The 15,410-nt window shown below is 39.7% G+C and overlaps 1 protein-coding gene across 4 annotated transcripts in view; it reads right to left on the minus strand.

Annotated features, from left to right (window-relative positions):
• Nucleotides 1-15,410, minus strand: part of nbas.L (NBAS subunit of NRZ tethering complex L homeolog) — a 457,628-nt gene that overhangs the window by 274,857 nt on the left and 167,361 nt on the right. For all 4 annotated transcript variants that reach the window (XM_041563562.1, XM_041563561.1, XM_041563560.1 and 1 more), the window contains exons 30-31: nucleotides 14,772-15,001; nucleotides 1,062-1,174 (exon numbers count right to left, since the gene is read on the minus strand). In XM_041563562.1, coding sequence (XP_041419496.1) covers nucleotides 1,062-1,174; nucleotides 14,772-15,001 — 343 coding nt within the window. The remainder of the gene's footprint in view (nucleotides 1-1,061; nucleotides 1,175-14,771; nucleotides 15,002-15,410) is intronic.

Consider the following 15,410-nt stretch of genomic DNA (forward strand, 5'->3'; position numbering starts at 1 on the left):
TCATTGCCCATATGAGCTGCATATAAGCTTGTGTATAAGGGGCAAATTCCCTAAGCGGCGCAAATTCTCTAGCGATCGCTTTGCCCACTTTGCAACACTTCGTCAGGCGTAAATTCGCCAAGACAACGCTTATTCCCTAAAATGCGAAGTTGCCTCCAGGGTGCTGAACACTGGCGAAGTTGCGCTAGCGTTAATTCGGCAAGCAAAGTGAAGTTGAGTTAGCCTTGGCTAATTTGCATATGGCGGGAAGTGAAAGTTGAATGGACGTATATGTTGCAGCAAATACATTACACTACACAAGTCCGGGGAACCTTAAAGGGATACTGTCATCGGAAAACATGTTTTTTTTCAGAACGCACAAGTTAATAGTGCTGCTCCAGCAGAATTCTGCACTGCAATCCATTTCTCAAAAGAGCAAACAGATTTTTTTATATTCAATTTTGAAATCTGACATGGGGCTAGACATTTTGTTAATTTCCCAGCTGCCCCCAGTCATCAGCATAGTTACGTAATGAAATCACGCTGGCGAACTTTCGCTAGTGTTAGTCACTTCGCTTTTAGGGAATCTGCCCCTAAGTATATTAACTCTTTGTATGTGTGGAGGGAAAAAGTTGCCTATTTATTTGTTGAATAACTAGTGCAGCTAGCAGGAAAGTGTGTTTGAATGTAAAGTAACCCTTTGGCTGCTAAACGGGCTTGGTGAACTAGCAGGATCGAACCCGGACTAACAACCATAGGAGAGAGTATTTGATGCATTGTTGTAGTGTGAGTTATTACCTGAGATAGAGGTAATAGTGGTTCTGACGAATCCAAAAAAGTGGATTTGGTGCATCCCTACCTTTCCTTGCTCTGCAGTAGACAACAAACACCAGAGGGGACTGGAGCAGGTGATTTATTAAAGCTAAATGCTAATAAAAGTCAAGCAAACCATAGTATGTGCCATAGTATGTTACTGTAATAGCCCCCGTATGTAAGAGTGAGTTGTATATAAGTAGGGAGTATGTAACTAGAGGACTCCCTGTACACATCCTGGACGTAACTATAACTGTGAGCGGAATTACCTTGCAATGGCAAAATCTTTACTCCAAATTCTTCTAAGTACCCCAGAGAGCGTATCAAATCAAGTTCCTCTTGAATGGTATTCGGGCAGTCGGAAATCAACTGCAAACAGCTCCTGCAAGGGGGGGAAATATATAAACATCATTAGCTGAGCATGGGATCCTGTAAAAAAGCCAGGATTTTACCTGAAACAGAAAACTTATTTAAACACCAAAATGTTAATATAAGCCAACCAGTGGCTTGTGTGCTACACATTGCTCCCAGTGGAGCAGATGATTATATTTGAATTCCAGGCTTGGAGGCAAGTTTTGACAAACAGAGCCTCCTGTAGTCCACATAGGGGCTAAAAATTAGCAAATCACATCCCATAATTTGCACCCCCTGGAACTTTTTGCATGCTTTTGATGCTCGCCAACTTTTTTTTTACATTTGAATTTGGCTCATGGGTAAAAAAGTTTGGCGACCCCTTGTCTAGAGGATGGCCTGGCAGAGTAATCAGCTGGATGCCCTCATTGGCTACAGGTAATGGGACAATGGACAATGAAAGAAAACACACTGGGAAGTGTTAGGCCTCTGTACCTGAAATTGCAGAGCTTTTTACTCTGGTCTGATCGGCTGAAAAACTAACCCCTGGTATTTTCCTTGCTCCCAGGTGTTCCTCTGCCACCATGGCCAATTGCAGTGACGTAACTACATGTTACTGGGCCTCAAAATACATTAACATATCCAGAGGTTGTCTGGATATGTTGAAATTGCTCATTACTTACTCATTGCTCATTACTTAGGGCCTCATGGAACCCCCTATACCTCCTGCCCCCCCCCCGCAGCTGCAGGGTCCTGCTTCCTCTATAGTTACGCCCCTGGCCATATGTGCTGTATAATCTGTATCTTACTTTACTGGGCAAGCGACAGCTTCATTTGGCACAAGGGAGACCTAGGAACAAGCAAAGTGTGGCAGCACTGCACTCTGTAAGAAAGTAGTCCAATTTGTCTTTGAAAGATCTAGCAGAGCCTATTTAAAGGAATTATTCAGTGTAAAATTAAAAACTAGGTAAATAGACTGTGCAAAATAAATAATGTTTCTAATATAGTTAGTTAGGCAAAAATGTAATGTATAAAGGCTGGAGTGACTGGATGAGTAAAACAATAGCCAGAACACTACTTCCTGCTTTGCAGCTCTCTTGGTTTCCACTGATTGGTTACCAGGCAGTAACCAATCAGTGACTTGGGGGAGGAAGCACATGGGCCATAACTGTTGCTTTTGAATCTGAGCTGAATGCTGAGGATCAATTACAAACTCACTGAACAATTATGTCCCATGTGGCCCCCCGTCGCTAAGAGTTAGAGAGATGCAATGCAGTTCATAGTGTTCTGGCTATTATGTTAGACATCCAGTCTCTCCAGCCTTTATACATTACATTTTTGCCTAACTAACTATATTAGAAACATTTTTTATTTTGCACATACTATCTATTTACCCAGTTTTTATTTGTACACTAAACTGTTCCTTCAAGATGAGGTTATACATTGATAATACGGCAAGACACTGACCCCGCTAAAACAGTCTATAAACAGTAAGTCAGTGGAGGGCTCAGTGGGCACTTGTAGTAGTTCTTTAATAATGACTCAAGGCCCACAATTTGGAAAATCCTGATATAAACTGTAACTGCTGCCGTCTTGCTGTTATATCAGTCATCCCCTTCTCGGCACCCCATGAAAACAGCTTTGGCACAGAGAGTCAATATTTTGGAATGCTAAAGCTTGCGCACACAAGTTATTTCAAGAACTACTAGAAAGTCGGGGGGGGGGAAACACCTCACATCAAGGGGAACAATCTCAAAAATTTTAATTTAATATTAACTTTAACACACTGAAAAAGAAACATAATCAATACATTCAATTAAAAATCCTGTACCGTTTCTGAAATAATCAAGTTTATCTTCACCATTCCTTTCTCAGCATCTGTTTTTCCTCATTCTGTCTTCAGTCAGATGTATACATGATCCAATATATCTTATAGGGGGGCTCCTTTTGCCTAGAAGATGTTTAAGAGCTCACTCTATTAAAATCACCAGACACCATGTCTCTCTACATGCAGGATTTGTGCAAAAGGCAGTTATTTTGTTAGATTTTGTTTGTATTGGAATCAGTTATTATGGTGAGCTCTAATTCATCTGCTAGGAGAGGAGCCCCCCCTATAAGATATATTAGATCTAACTGTCAATGAATATCTGACACCCAACTGCTGCATGAAGACAGAAGGAAGAGAAACAGAGGGATAGTGAATATAAACTTGATTATTTTAGAAACAATGCAGCATTTTTAATTTATTGTATTTATTAAAGGGATACTGTCATCGGAAAACATGTTTTTTTTCAAAACTCATCAGTTAATAGTACTACTCCAGCAAAATTCAGCACTGAAATTCATTTCTCAAAAGAGCAAACAGATTTTTTTATATTCAATTTTGAAATCTGACATGGGGCTACACATTATGTCAATTTCCCAGCTGCCCCTGGTCATGTAACTTGTGCCTGCACTGTAGGAGAGAAATGCTTTCTGGCAGGCTGCTGTTTTTCATTCTCAATGTAACTGAATGTGTCTCAGTGGGACATGGGTTTTTACTATTGAGTGTTGTTCTTAGATCTACCAGGCAGCTGTTATCTTGTGTTAAGGTGGCCATACACGGGCAGATAAAGCTGCCGATATCGGTCGTTTGGACCGATTTGACAGCTTATCTGCCCATGTATGGGGGCTTCCGACGGGTCTTCCCGATCGATATCTGGCCACGATATCGATCGGGAAGGTTGGATTTTTACCCGACCGACCCGTCGGAGCCGCTTGGCGCATCGTAATTCGAGCGTTCGGGCGGAACGCTCGAATTACCCCCGATATAGCCACGCAGTTTAGTGGCATATCGGGGAAAGATCCGCTCGTTTGGCGATGTCGCCAAACGAGCGGATCTTTGAGTCTATGGCCACCTTTAGGGAGCTGCTATCTTGTTACCTTCCCATTGTTCTTTTGTTTGGCTGCTGGGTTGGAAAAGGGAGGGGGGTGATATCACTCTAACTTGCAGTATAGCAGTAAAGAGTGATTGAAGTTTATCAGAGCACAAGTCACATGACTGGGGGCAGCTGGGAAATTGACAAAATGTCTAACCCCATGTCAGATTTCAAAATTGAATATAAAAAAATCTGTTTGCTCTTTTGAGAAATGGATTTCAGTGCAGAATTCTGCTGGAGCAGCACTATTAACTGATTCATTTTGAAAAAAACATTTTTTCCAATGACAGTATTCCTTTAAGTTTCCTATTTCAGTATAAGGAACAATTTTATTTTCGCAATAGTTCCCCTTTAATAATCGCTTCCCCTCATTAATTTGCAGCAGACTATCTGTATGGGCAAGTAGCAGCTCTGCAAGGAAATATTCCATGTCCAAATAGAACTCTCATTCCTGCAACTGAATTTATTCTTAATGTTTAATAAGAGAAAATCGTTTCTTGACAGAGCGAGGGGAGAGGCCAGTATATCAAATGTTTTCTGCTACGATGCTTCAGTGAAAGCGGCCCACATAACAGAGAAAGAAAATCTGCTACATGCTAAATCTAATTAAGGGCAGCAGGAGAAAATAAAGCCGTTTTCGCTATTCCACGGATAAAATACGAATCTGCCTGAAGAAGCAGTGGCTGCTTCTTGCCTCATTCTGATAAGCAGGGGCCCTAGGGCTCTGATAAGAGAGACGCACTTGCGGAGATATGGAGCAGATTGCAGAGCTTGTGCCATAAGGATAAACACTCCGCCATTACATTCTGCCCTACAGTAACTCTTTGTGCCCATGACTGATATGCTATTCTTTCCAGTTAGCCATTGATTCCACTGTTAGAAAATACTTTGTTTTTCTCTTTCTCAGTGTACAAGTCAAGGCAATAAGGGCTATAGCACCAGCGCCGGGCCAAGCCGACCAGGCGCCCTAGGCAACCTGGCAGGCCACGCCGCCTCGTGTGCGGATAGTTACAAGTGTGCATACGGCGGAAAGGCGCGGGTGCACAAATAGACACATGCAGACTCCCTCTCAGATGGTAACAACCGGCTTCAGAGCAGAGACCGGTGACCGTACTAGGGGTAGGAGAAAGAGAGGGTACGTGCCTGGTGCCCCCCCCCAGGATTGCCTACCCCTAGTTCTGGCCCTGAATGGCACGCTGGGCATTTTCTGTCTCTCATCTGAAAGGCGATGGTAGAAGGATCAGATGGGTTTGAGCACAACGATATCACAATGATATAACATCATCCCAATATCTAGATGTATGCTCCCTTTCCAGATTCAGATACTAATTATTACCCTTGAGGCTCAGGCCATTTCACAGATGGTTACCACTAGTGAACCATGGTGCCTTCAGTAGATCTCTGGCCTATAATCAGAGTCGAATATTAGCGATGAGCAGATTTTTTCACAAGGCATTTAGCATTTTGCCATCCATATCAAAAAAATTTTGTGAAAAATTCGGCAGGACAAAAAATGTCGACACAAGAAAAAACACCCATTGACTTTAATGCATTTGGACAGAAAAATCGACGGGACAAAAAAAGTTAGCACATGAAAAAACATCCATTGACTTTAATGCATTTGGACAAAAAGTCGCCAAAACAAAAAAGTCGCCAAGACAAAAAAGTCAGCAAAAGAATAAAAAACCCAATGACTAATGCATTTGAACTAAAAATTGGCAAGATAAACAAATCAGCACAAGAAAAAACACCCATTAACTTTAATGCATCTGTAGAAAAAGTCGCCAAGACAAAAAAGTCAGCAAAAGAAATAAACACCCATTGACTTTAATGCATTTGGACGAAAAGTTAACAAGACAAAAAAGTCACTAAGACAAAAACGTCAACACAAGAAAAAAAAACCATTGATGCATTTGGAATGAGGGAAAAAAAGTTTGTCGCCTTTTTTGACTTCAATGAGTTTAGCAATTTTTTTCAGCAAAACGGGACAGGTTCGCTCATCACTATTGAATATCAAAGGAACAAGAAGTACAGCTAAACCCCTGCATCCTTTGGTGCAACTTATTGTGCAGAGACCAGTGATGTTCAGGCCAAAACTTTAACCCGCAAAATGTTGACATTGCCCATGACTTCTACTCACTTCATATTGTTCTGTGGGGGCTTCTGCTTCCAAGTCAGGGAATCTTTGGGAGTCACTTACTGAGCTTAGGGACCCACTCACAATATACAGTACACATAGAATAGAAATGTCACAATATAAGGCTGATTAGCAATTAATACAGATAATTACTACATGGCAGCACAGAAACCAGTGCAATTAGCATCAGAATTTAATAATCAGCCCTGTAGCATCAGCTTATATTACAGACCAACCTCATTTTCTGCTGGATAATTAGTGACGAGCCCTAAGCTTAGCTTCTCAACAGCTGCTCAGAGCCCACTGAGCATGTGAGTGTCACAGAAACTTTCCAAGATGGTGACCCCCTGTCACAAGTTTGAAGTCCTGGATCATTGCTGCTATTGACAAGCTGAAACTTTAGGCTGGTGCAATAAGTTCTGTATATAAAATATGAAATTTTTAACCATATTCATTTTTAGGGTTTAATTCTCCTTTAAAGGTAAAACTACCTCTTTGCTTCCTCTCTCACCCACCACCTGCAATTAGTTCTCCAAAATTGTCTCAAATCTCAAAATATAGACTCCTAGGTCCCTTCTTAGAATATAACAAAATCCAGTGTCTCGGTGTAATGTTCCTAGGTGATATATTCTAACATTTAGCGCATTGGCACAGATTAATCTGCCGAAGCAAAGTGGAATATTTAATATTTATACTTTATGTGTGAAACCCTGGGAAGAGAAAGCTGCATATGAAGGGCCGCATCTGTTTTAGAAAAAACTGGCATAGAGAGCCCAGGTTCATATTTAATGACATGGTCTTTCAATTAGCAGCTAATTAAGTTCCATTATCAAGTCCCAGAGTCATCGTTGAGGTTGAAATCATTTAGTACTGCAAATGCCGGCAATTCTGCTTTCTATCGGCTGAGATGGGAGCTGTGAAATCACCTATAGAGCTGACAAATGAAGTTATGATACTGATTATACATTAGCACCGTAACGTTTTCAGAATGGTGGCATTTCGCTGTTTAAAACAGTAGCTCAGAATGTGAGATGATTTAGAATGAACTGAATCAGGAACAGCTGCAAATCCAAAGCTGCTATGTAGGAGTCTGCACTTTCCCTTGTTTCAAACTGAAGTGAGCAGAGAAGCGCCAGAAGATGCCTCCTGCATCAGCAACCCAAGCTTCTGGGGTATTGTCTTCCTGATCAGCAGACAAAACATCAGGGGACACTCCTTTTACAACTGCTAAGCTTAGAGAAAAAAATGATTAAAACCATAATTCCCAACTGTCCCGTTTTTAGAGGGACAGTCCCTCTTTTGACAGTCAACCTGCAGTCCCTCGTTTGTACTGGAAAGTCCTGATTTTTTCTGCACTGAACAGCCAGAAAAAGAAACAAAGTTTCTTACTTCATTAGCTTTTGGCACAGAGCCCAAAACAGCCACATCTTCAGATAAGATACTTTTGTAACAATTTCGAGATAAGCAAATAAGTAATTGTAACAATATAAGATAACAGGTCCCCTGGGAAAACTGTAATTTGCAGCCTAAAGGGCAATTCACCTTCATAAGCAAAGCTGTAATAACTGAAATAAAAAAAACACAGAAATATGTCCAAACTTTCATAACCTGTGAAATGTTGTAAAATGAACATGGTAATTAGGGGGTGTGGCCACAAAAATGGGCGTTGGCAAAAAACTTTTTATCCCTCTTTTTATTTCCAAAGTGTTGGGAGGTATGTTAATACATTTTTACTGGAAACTGTAAATCTAAAAACAATTTAGGATTCATTTGCTTGGCCTTTGATGTGGACCTCTACTAGGGGATGCACTGAATCCACTATTTCAGATTCGGCTGAAGCCCCGAATCCTTTGCAAAAGATTCTGCCGACTACCGAACCGAATCCTCATTTGCATATGCAAATTAGGGATGGGAAGGGGAAAATTTTTTTACTTCCTTGTTGTGTGACAAAAAGTCACGAGATTTCCCTCCCCGCCCGTAATTTTCATATGAAAATTCAGATTTGGTTCAGGCCGGGCAGAAGGATTTGGGCAAAATCCGAATCCTACTAAAAAAAAAAGCCGAATCCTGGATTTGCCGCATCCCTAACCTCTACCGATGGGCCTGCCGGCATCTATGCCCATTATGATCCAATTGTTGACCGGGGTCCAAATAATTGGATAATCCGGGTTTTGCCCAGTATGCAGAAGTCGAGTAAAGTAGATAAAGATCCCCTAGGTTGGTGACTTTACTTATATGAGGGTCTTAGTGAGTGTGCCCAGCATTACACAAACACGTAGATACAAGTAGGGATGCACCAAATCCACTATTTTGGATTCACAAAACAAGGAAGTAAATTTTTTCCCCCTTCCCACCCCTAATTTTCATATGCAAATTAGGATTCGGATTTGGTTCGCTATTTGGCCGAATCTTTTGCGAAGAATCTGCCTTTTTCAGTAGGATTCGGATTTCGCCCGAATCCTTCTGACCGGCCTGAACAGAATCCGCATATGCAAATTTGGGGCGGGGAGGGAAATCTTGTGACTTTTTGTCACACAAAAAGGAAGTAAAAAATGTTTTTCCCTTCCCATCCCTAATTTGCATATGCAAAATAGGATTCGGTTCAGTAGTCGTCAGAATCTTTTGCAAAGGATCTGGGGGTTTGGCCGAATCCTAAATAGTGGATTCAGTGCATCCCTAGTAGAGGTCCACATCAAAGGCATCAAATTGCTTTTAGATTTATGGTTTACAGTAAAAATGTTTTAACATACCTCCCAACACTTTGCAAATAAAAAGGAGGACAAAAAAGTGTGGTCACCCCCCCCCGCTAATTACCATTTTCATTTTACAACATTTCGCAGGTTATGAAAGTTTGGACATATGTCTGCGTTTTTTTTTTTTTTTTATTTCAGTTATTACAGCTTTGCTAATGAAGGTTAAGCTGCAAATTACAGTTTTCCCACCTGCTTATCTTAAATTGTTACAATTACTTATTTGCTTATCTCAAAATTGTTATCTTTTCCAAAGCTGTGGCTGTTCTCTCTGCCAAAAGCCAATTAAGTTAGAAGCTTTGTTTCTTTTTCAAAAAGTCACGCAATTTCCCTCCCCGTCCCTAATTTGCATATGCAAATTAGGATTCAGTTCGGCTGTGCAGAAGGATTCGGCCAAATCCTGCTGAAAAAAGCTGAATTCTGGCTGAATCCCGAACCGAATCCTTGATTCGGTGCATTCCTAGATACAAGTACCACAATCACCTTTTATCCTTTAAAAACAAGGATATGTCAACCCTCAATGTTATCCCAAAATCCCACGTGGACATCGTCAAATTTCTGGAAAACATAAAATCCAGGGAAAAAAAGATGCTACTTGCAAGAATGGGACAGAAAAAAACATGTGTCAAGTCTGTATAACTGGACATAAATGTGGGATACTACTGTATATCTCAATAACTATAAGGAAAAATAATAAGAGAGTTGAGAGTGATATTCAGAGACAATTTGCAATTGGTTTTCATTTTCATTATTTGTGGTTTTTGAGTTATTTAGCTTTTTATTCAGAAGCACTTCACATTTGCATCTTAATCAATCAGGTAACTAGGGTCCAAATTCCCCTAGCAACCATGCACTGATTTGAATAAGAGACTGGAATATGAATAGGAGAGGCCTGACTAGAAGCATAAGTAATAAAAAGTAGCATTAACAATACATTTGTAGCCTTACAGAGCATTTGTTTTTTAGATGGGTCAGTGACCCCCATGTTTTTATTACTCATCTTTCTATTTAGGCATCTCCTATCCAAGATTCGGTTCGGGATTCGGCCTTTTCTAGCAAACAAATCTGGATCTTAATTTGCATATGCAAATAAGGGGCGGGGGGATTCCGGAGGATTCGGGGGTTCATCTGAATCAAAAATATTGGATTCGGTGCATCCCTACTTTTTATTATTCATTTTTATTTGTATTCCAGCCTCTTATTCAAATCAGTGCATGGTTGCTAGGGTAATTTTAACCCTAGCAACCAGATTGGTGACATTGTGAACTGGATAGCAGCTGAATAAAAAGCTAAACATCTCCAAAATCTCAAATAATACAAAAATGACAAGCAATCGCAAATTGTCTCCGAATATCACTCTCTACATCGTACTAAAGGTTCATTTATGGGTGAACAGCCCCATTTAATAAATACATGGGAGTTCTGACACGACTTTCCTGCTAAATATCTATAGAATACAATGAAAATATATTCCCTTTACATTAACATGAAAAACATCTCTGAGCATCTCTGAGGCAGTGGCTGACATTTTTAACTCCATGCAAAGCCTGTGTTATTTCCAGGATCCCAAGCTGGCAAGTATATCGCCCGTATATACCATGGAAATTGCGCCATACACCAGCCCGTTATTTACGCACATTATTCATGTCGCACATTATTCATGTCGCACATCATTTAAAAAAGAAAAAAACACTCTATACTGAAAGGGCGAGCAGCTTTTCTCCTTGACAATGGAGGACAAACCAAAAATCAATTGCTATCAGCACATTGTCAAGAGCAATCACATCAAACAAAAAGCAGGCCTTAAAAGGCAAATTCCGACTGCCATTCTACAAATACTTGAGAAGAATAATGTAATCCCGGCGATGCGACCCTGGGACACAATGGCAGATAAGTGCTCGGGAAGATGTAACAATGTAATATTTAAGAAGGGTAGTCTATAATTTATGTTGTTGCTTGAAAAACATGATGATTTGCTGACAGCTATCTATGAACCAACTGCCAGCACAGGCCTAACAGCATCAAAGACAAGAGGTGAGCTGACATTCCATTACTCTGCACACAGCTGCCATATCTGCTCTACGTTTACTGCCACTATGTGTAACCATATCGCTATAGTTAAACAAAGATATGATAGGTACTAATATACTATCCAGAGCAGCATGGCATGCACTTTGCACACTAACCCATGGCATGGGAAATTAAATCAAATAAAAAGACGAATACAACCTTGTTACCCCTTAATCTGATCAGCCAACCCATGCACCCTAAAAGAGACAATACATTGGAAAGAGAAGATGAATGAAAGTTGTACATTCAATTATTTGGTGCAAGAGTAGACTAGGGATATGATATTTCATGGGTGGTGTACAATTCTCGGCACTTTTTGTGTGTTAAAAGAACACAATAAATTCATTTTTCTCTTCATCTGTCTAGATCAGGGATCCCCAACCAGTAGCTCGTGAGCAACATGTTGCTCTCCAATCCCTTGGATGTTGCTCCCAGTGGCCTTAAAGCAGGTGATTATTTTTGAATTCCAGGCAAAAACAGAGCCTCAATTTAGATTGACAATCCACATAGGGGCTACCAAATGGCCAATCACAGCACTTATTTGGCACCCCAAGAACATTTTTCAAGCTTGTGTTGCTCCCCAACTCCTTTTTCTACTGAATGTTGCTCACGGGTTCAAAAGGTTGGGGATCCCTGGTCTAGATAGATACAAATATTTATAAAATAACAGACTGCAATGTGAAACAAAGATTACTACACCAAGCTAAATTAAAATGGATGGATGGATGGATGGATGGATAGATATGAAAGATACAGTAGATATAGATTATAGATAATAGATATTTAGAGAGAAAGAGAGAGATGGGCAGATAGAGAAAGCAAGAGGGATAGATAGATGATAGATAGATAGATAGATAGACGATAAATAGATGATAGATAGATAGACAGACAGACAGACAGACAGACAGATAGATACAGTAGATATAGATTATAGATAATATATATTTATAGATTGATTGATTGATAGATAGTAGAGATAGATAGATAGATAGTAGAGATAGATAGATAGATAGATAGATAGATAGATAGATAGATAGATAGATAGATAGATAGATAGATAGATAGATAGATAGACGAATAGACAGATAGACAGATAGACAGATAGACAGATAGACAGACAGACAGACAGACAGACAGACAAACAGATAGATGATAGATAGATAGATAGATAGATAGATGATAGATAGATAGATAGATAGATAGAGACAGAGACAGTAGATATAGATTATAGATAATATATATTTATAGATGGATGGATGGATGGATGGATGGATGGATGGATGGATAGATAGATTGATAGATAGATAGATAGATAAATTGATAATAGATTGATAATGGACAGATGATCAATATTGATAGATAGACTAATAATAGATATAGAGAGATAGATAGATATATAAAAATAGAGAGAGATGGGGATAGAGAGAGACAGAACTACAATGAAACACAATATGGCCAAATGTATGTGGACACAGAGGCATTCCATTCAGACACAAGACCAATAGGTAGGTTTGATATTAATATTCGGGGATCCAATAGTAATAATTCCATTACATCACACAGGTTGGGTTGAAGTCAGGGCACTGTGTAGTCCAGTCTAATTGTCTTTGTATATAAAAAACTCTTGCTCTAAAAAAAAACCCCACTGGCTTTTTACTCTACAAACTATATCTCTCCATAAATATAAATGTCTGCTGAGGAGGACCTAGAAACTAAGATTGTTGTGTAATCCTACAACCTTAATGCAGAAAATAATGTAAGAGAAAGCAGATAAAAAGCAAAGAGATGCATTAAAGCAGCTAAAGTCAGAGTAAATGGAGAAATCTATGCGCCTTTAGAAGGGGAAGAATGTGCTTAGTTGCTGTTGAAATCAAATAAAGTGAGTGGAATTTGTTTATTAAAAGTTATTCCATTCAAGGAAACTTTTCTTGTTTAAATTCCTCCGGATGAACTTGTATTATTGCTGTATTCAGCGAGGCTGCGGTAAATATTCCATTAATGCGGCTGAATACTGAGACCGCTACGAACGGTTCAGATGAATCCACCTAAGTTATTCAATTAGAGATTTCGTCTGGGAGCCTCCTGAACACAACTAAAGAATCATTTCGAAAAGGATGGGTAACTGCGATTATTAAAGCCAATTTCTTTCTAACAACTTCACAATAAGGGCAACGCTACCGGGCATGTGGCTTTAGTCAATAGCCCACAGGTGAATTCAAATAATATGGGTTCCTTAGTAATTCGGGGCCCACTCCTTGGGCAGCACTTTACAGCTCTTATTTTCAATGTACAGAAATAAACTCTCTTAAAACATCATAAACATCCACTCCATTCTACAGTGGCCCAAATAAGATAAGGAACATGCATGCCACTCCCATACCTCCCGACTGTCCCATATTTTGCAAGATAGTCCCGATTTTGACAGCTCAACATGCTGTCTCGGATTATTACTGAAATGTCCAGACTCTCTTTGATCTCCTGCACTGAACAGCCAGAAAAAGAAAAAAAAATTATGGCTTTTTCAAGTTGTTAAAAGGGTTATTAAATGTTTAAGCTAAAACACCCTGTTAAAGGGGACCCGTCACCCAAAAAAATTATTCAAAATCCTATTTTATCACATTAGTCAAGCAAAATGAACTTTAATTACACTGTATAAATTATTTGAATCTTGTTTCCTTCAGTCTGGGATTTCAAAATAATAGCAAGCAGGCAGCAGCCATTTTGTGGACACTGTTATTAAGACAAGCCTTGTTTCATCTTGTGCACCAGATTGGGGGGCCTGATGTCCAGCCCCATGTCCTGGCTACACAATTAAATGGTGAAGAGAACAGGGGAATGTGGGGAGAGCAGTGACATCTAGGAAGTGCTGAATGGAAAGTGAAAGTAATTATCTGCCTAAGGCATAGAGGAGGGGCAGACAATATTTGATTGACAGCTGAGATTTTTAAATGAGCGTACAGCGGCTATGAATGCTTTATTAAAACATAGAAATTTGACTTCATGTTTAATTTGAAAAGGACTTTTATTATACAGATTTTTGTGTCTGGGCGACAGGTCCACTTTAAATAATTAATGATGTCACTTCCCGACTTGTGTTTTAAAAAGCCGTTAGATGCTTCTGTTAACTTATGCCTATGACTATGTATCTTAGGATACGGAACGCGTCAGGACTTGATGTTTTTAATCTGCTGAAATAAAAGTTGCCTTTTACCTTAAAGAGTGGCGTCCCGAGTGCTTGCCGATACTTTTCTAGCATCTTCAGCTTACCTTTATAATAAACGGCTTGGATTTATTTCCATGCTATAGTAAATTGGTTATTGTGGCCTGTATGAATGGGAGAGGACACATTTATATTTCCCCAAAGCTTTCTTTGTATAGTAGATGATGCTGTTGGAGATGTTTATGGATAGTGCCACATCTGGGCAAACAATATCGCAGCTCCCACGCATATGTATAAATGTGCTCACAGTAATGTAAACCCTCATAAGATACTGCCCATTGTACAGAAAATAAATAGAAGGAAACTATAACTCATAGAAACAATATAATTTCCCGCTGGCCATTTTGCTCATCGGTGTTGAGCCTGTAAAAGAGGCAACATTATTCATAAAGGTGCTAAATCACATAAGAGCAAATTATCCTTCCCAACTATATATGTGACAAGCAATGGATGAATGAATATATGGCTCTGCTTTGTGTTCATACACAGTCGGCTGATTTACACCTGCCCCTTGTGGGTTCCAGGACACATACCTGGCCAAGTCCATACAGTTATCCGTTAGCGTAGCTGATGAATTGAAGTATTCTCTGCTTGCAGCCAATACCAGCTCAACGCTTTTCTCAAAGCTGACCTTGTACTGGGCTTTGCCCTTTGAAGTGATGCTCATCGGAAGATCTATGGACGAGGAGTTGCAGTGCATCATTTGCCCGGCCAAGTGAATATTTTCCAACCGACCCGAGCACAGCAAACTTTCCGCAAATATCTGAAAAAAGGAAAATGTTTGTAGTCAAAACAAATGATGGTTTATTGTCTCCATGCTCCCTCGATGGCACTATACATTTCCTTAAAGGGATACTGTCATGGGAAAATGTTTTTTTTTTCAAAATGCATCAGTTAATTGTGCTGCTTCAGCAGACTTATGCACTGAAATTGATTTTTCAAAAGAGCAAACATATTTTTTTATAATTAATTTTGTAATCCGACACGGGAGTAAACATATTTTCAGTTTCCCAGCTGGCCCCAGTCATGTGACTTGTGCTCTGATAAATTGCAATCACTCTTTGCAAATTGAAGTGATGTCACCCCCCAGCAGCCTAACAACAGAACAATGGGAAGGTAACAAGATAACAGCTCAGCGGTACAAATAACGACACGGACACACACGTGGATTT

The sequence above is a fragment of the Xenopus laevis genome, chromosome 5L (assembly GCF_017654675.1).
Source record: "Xenopus laevis strain J_2021 chromosome 5L, Xenopus_laevis_v10.1, whole genome shotgun sequence".
NCBI lineage: Eukaryota > Metazoa > Chordata > Amphibia > Anura > Pipidae > Xenopus > Xenopus laevis.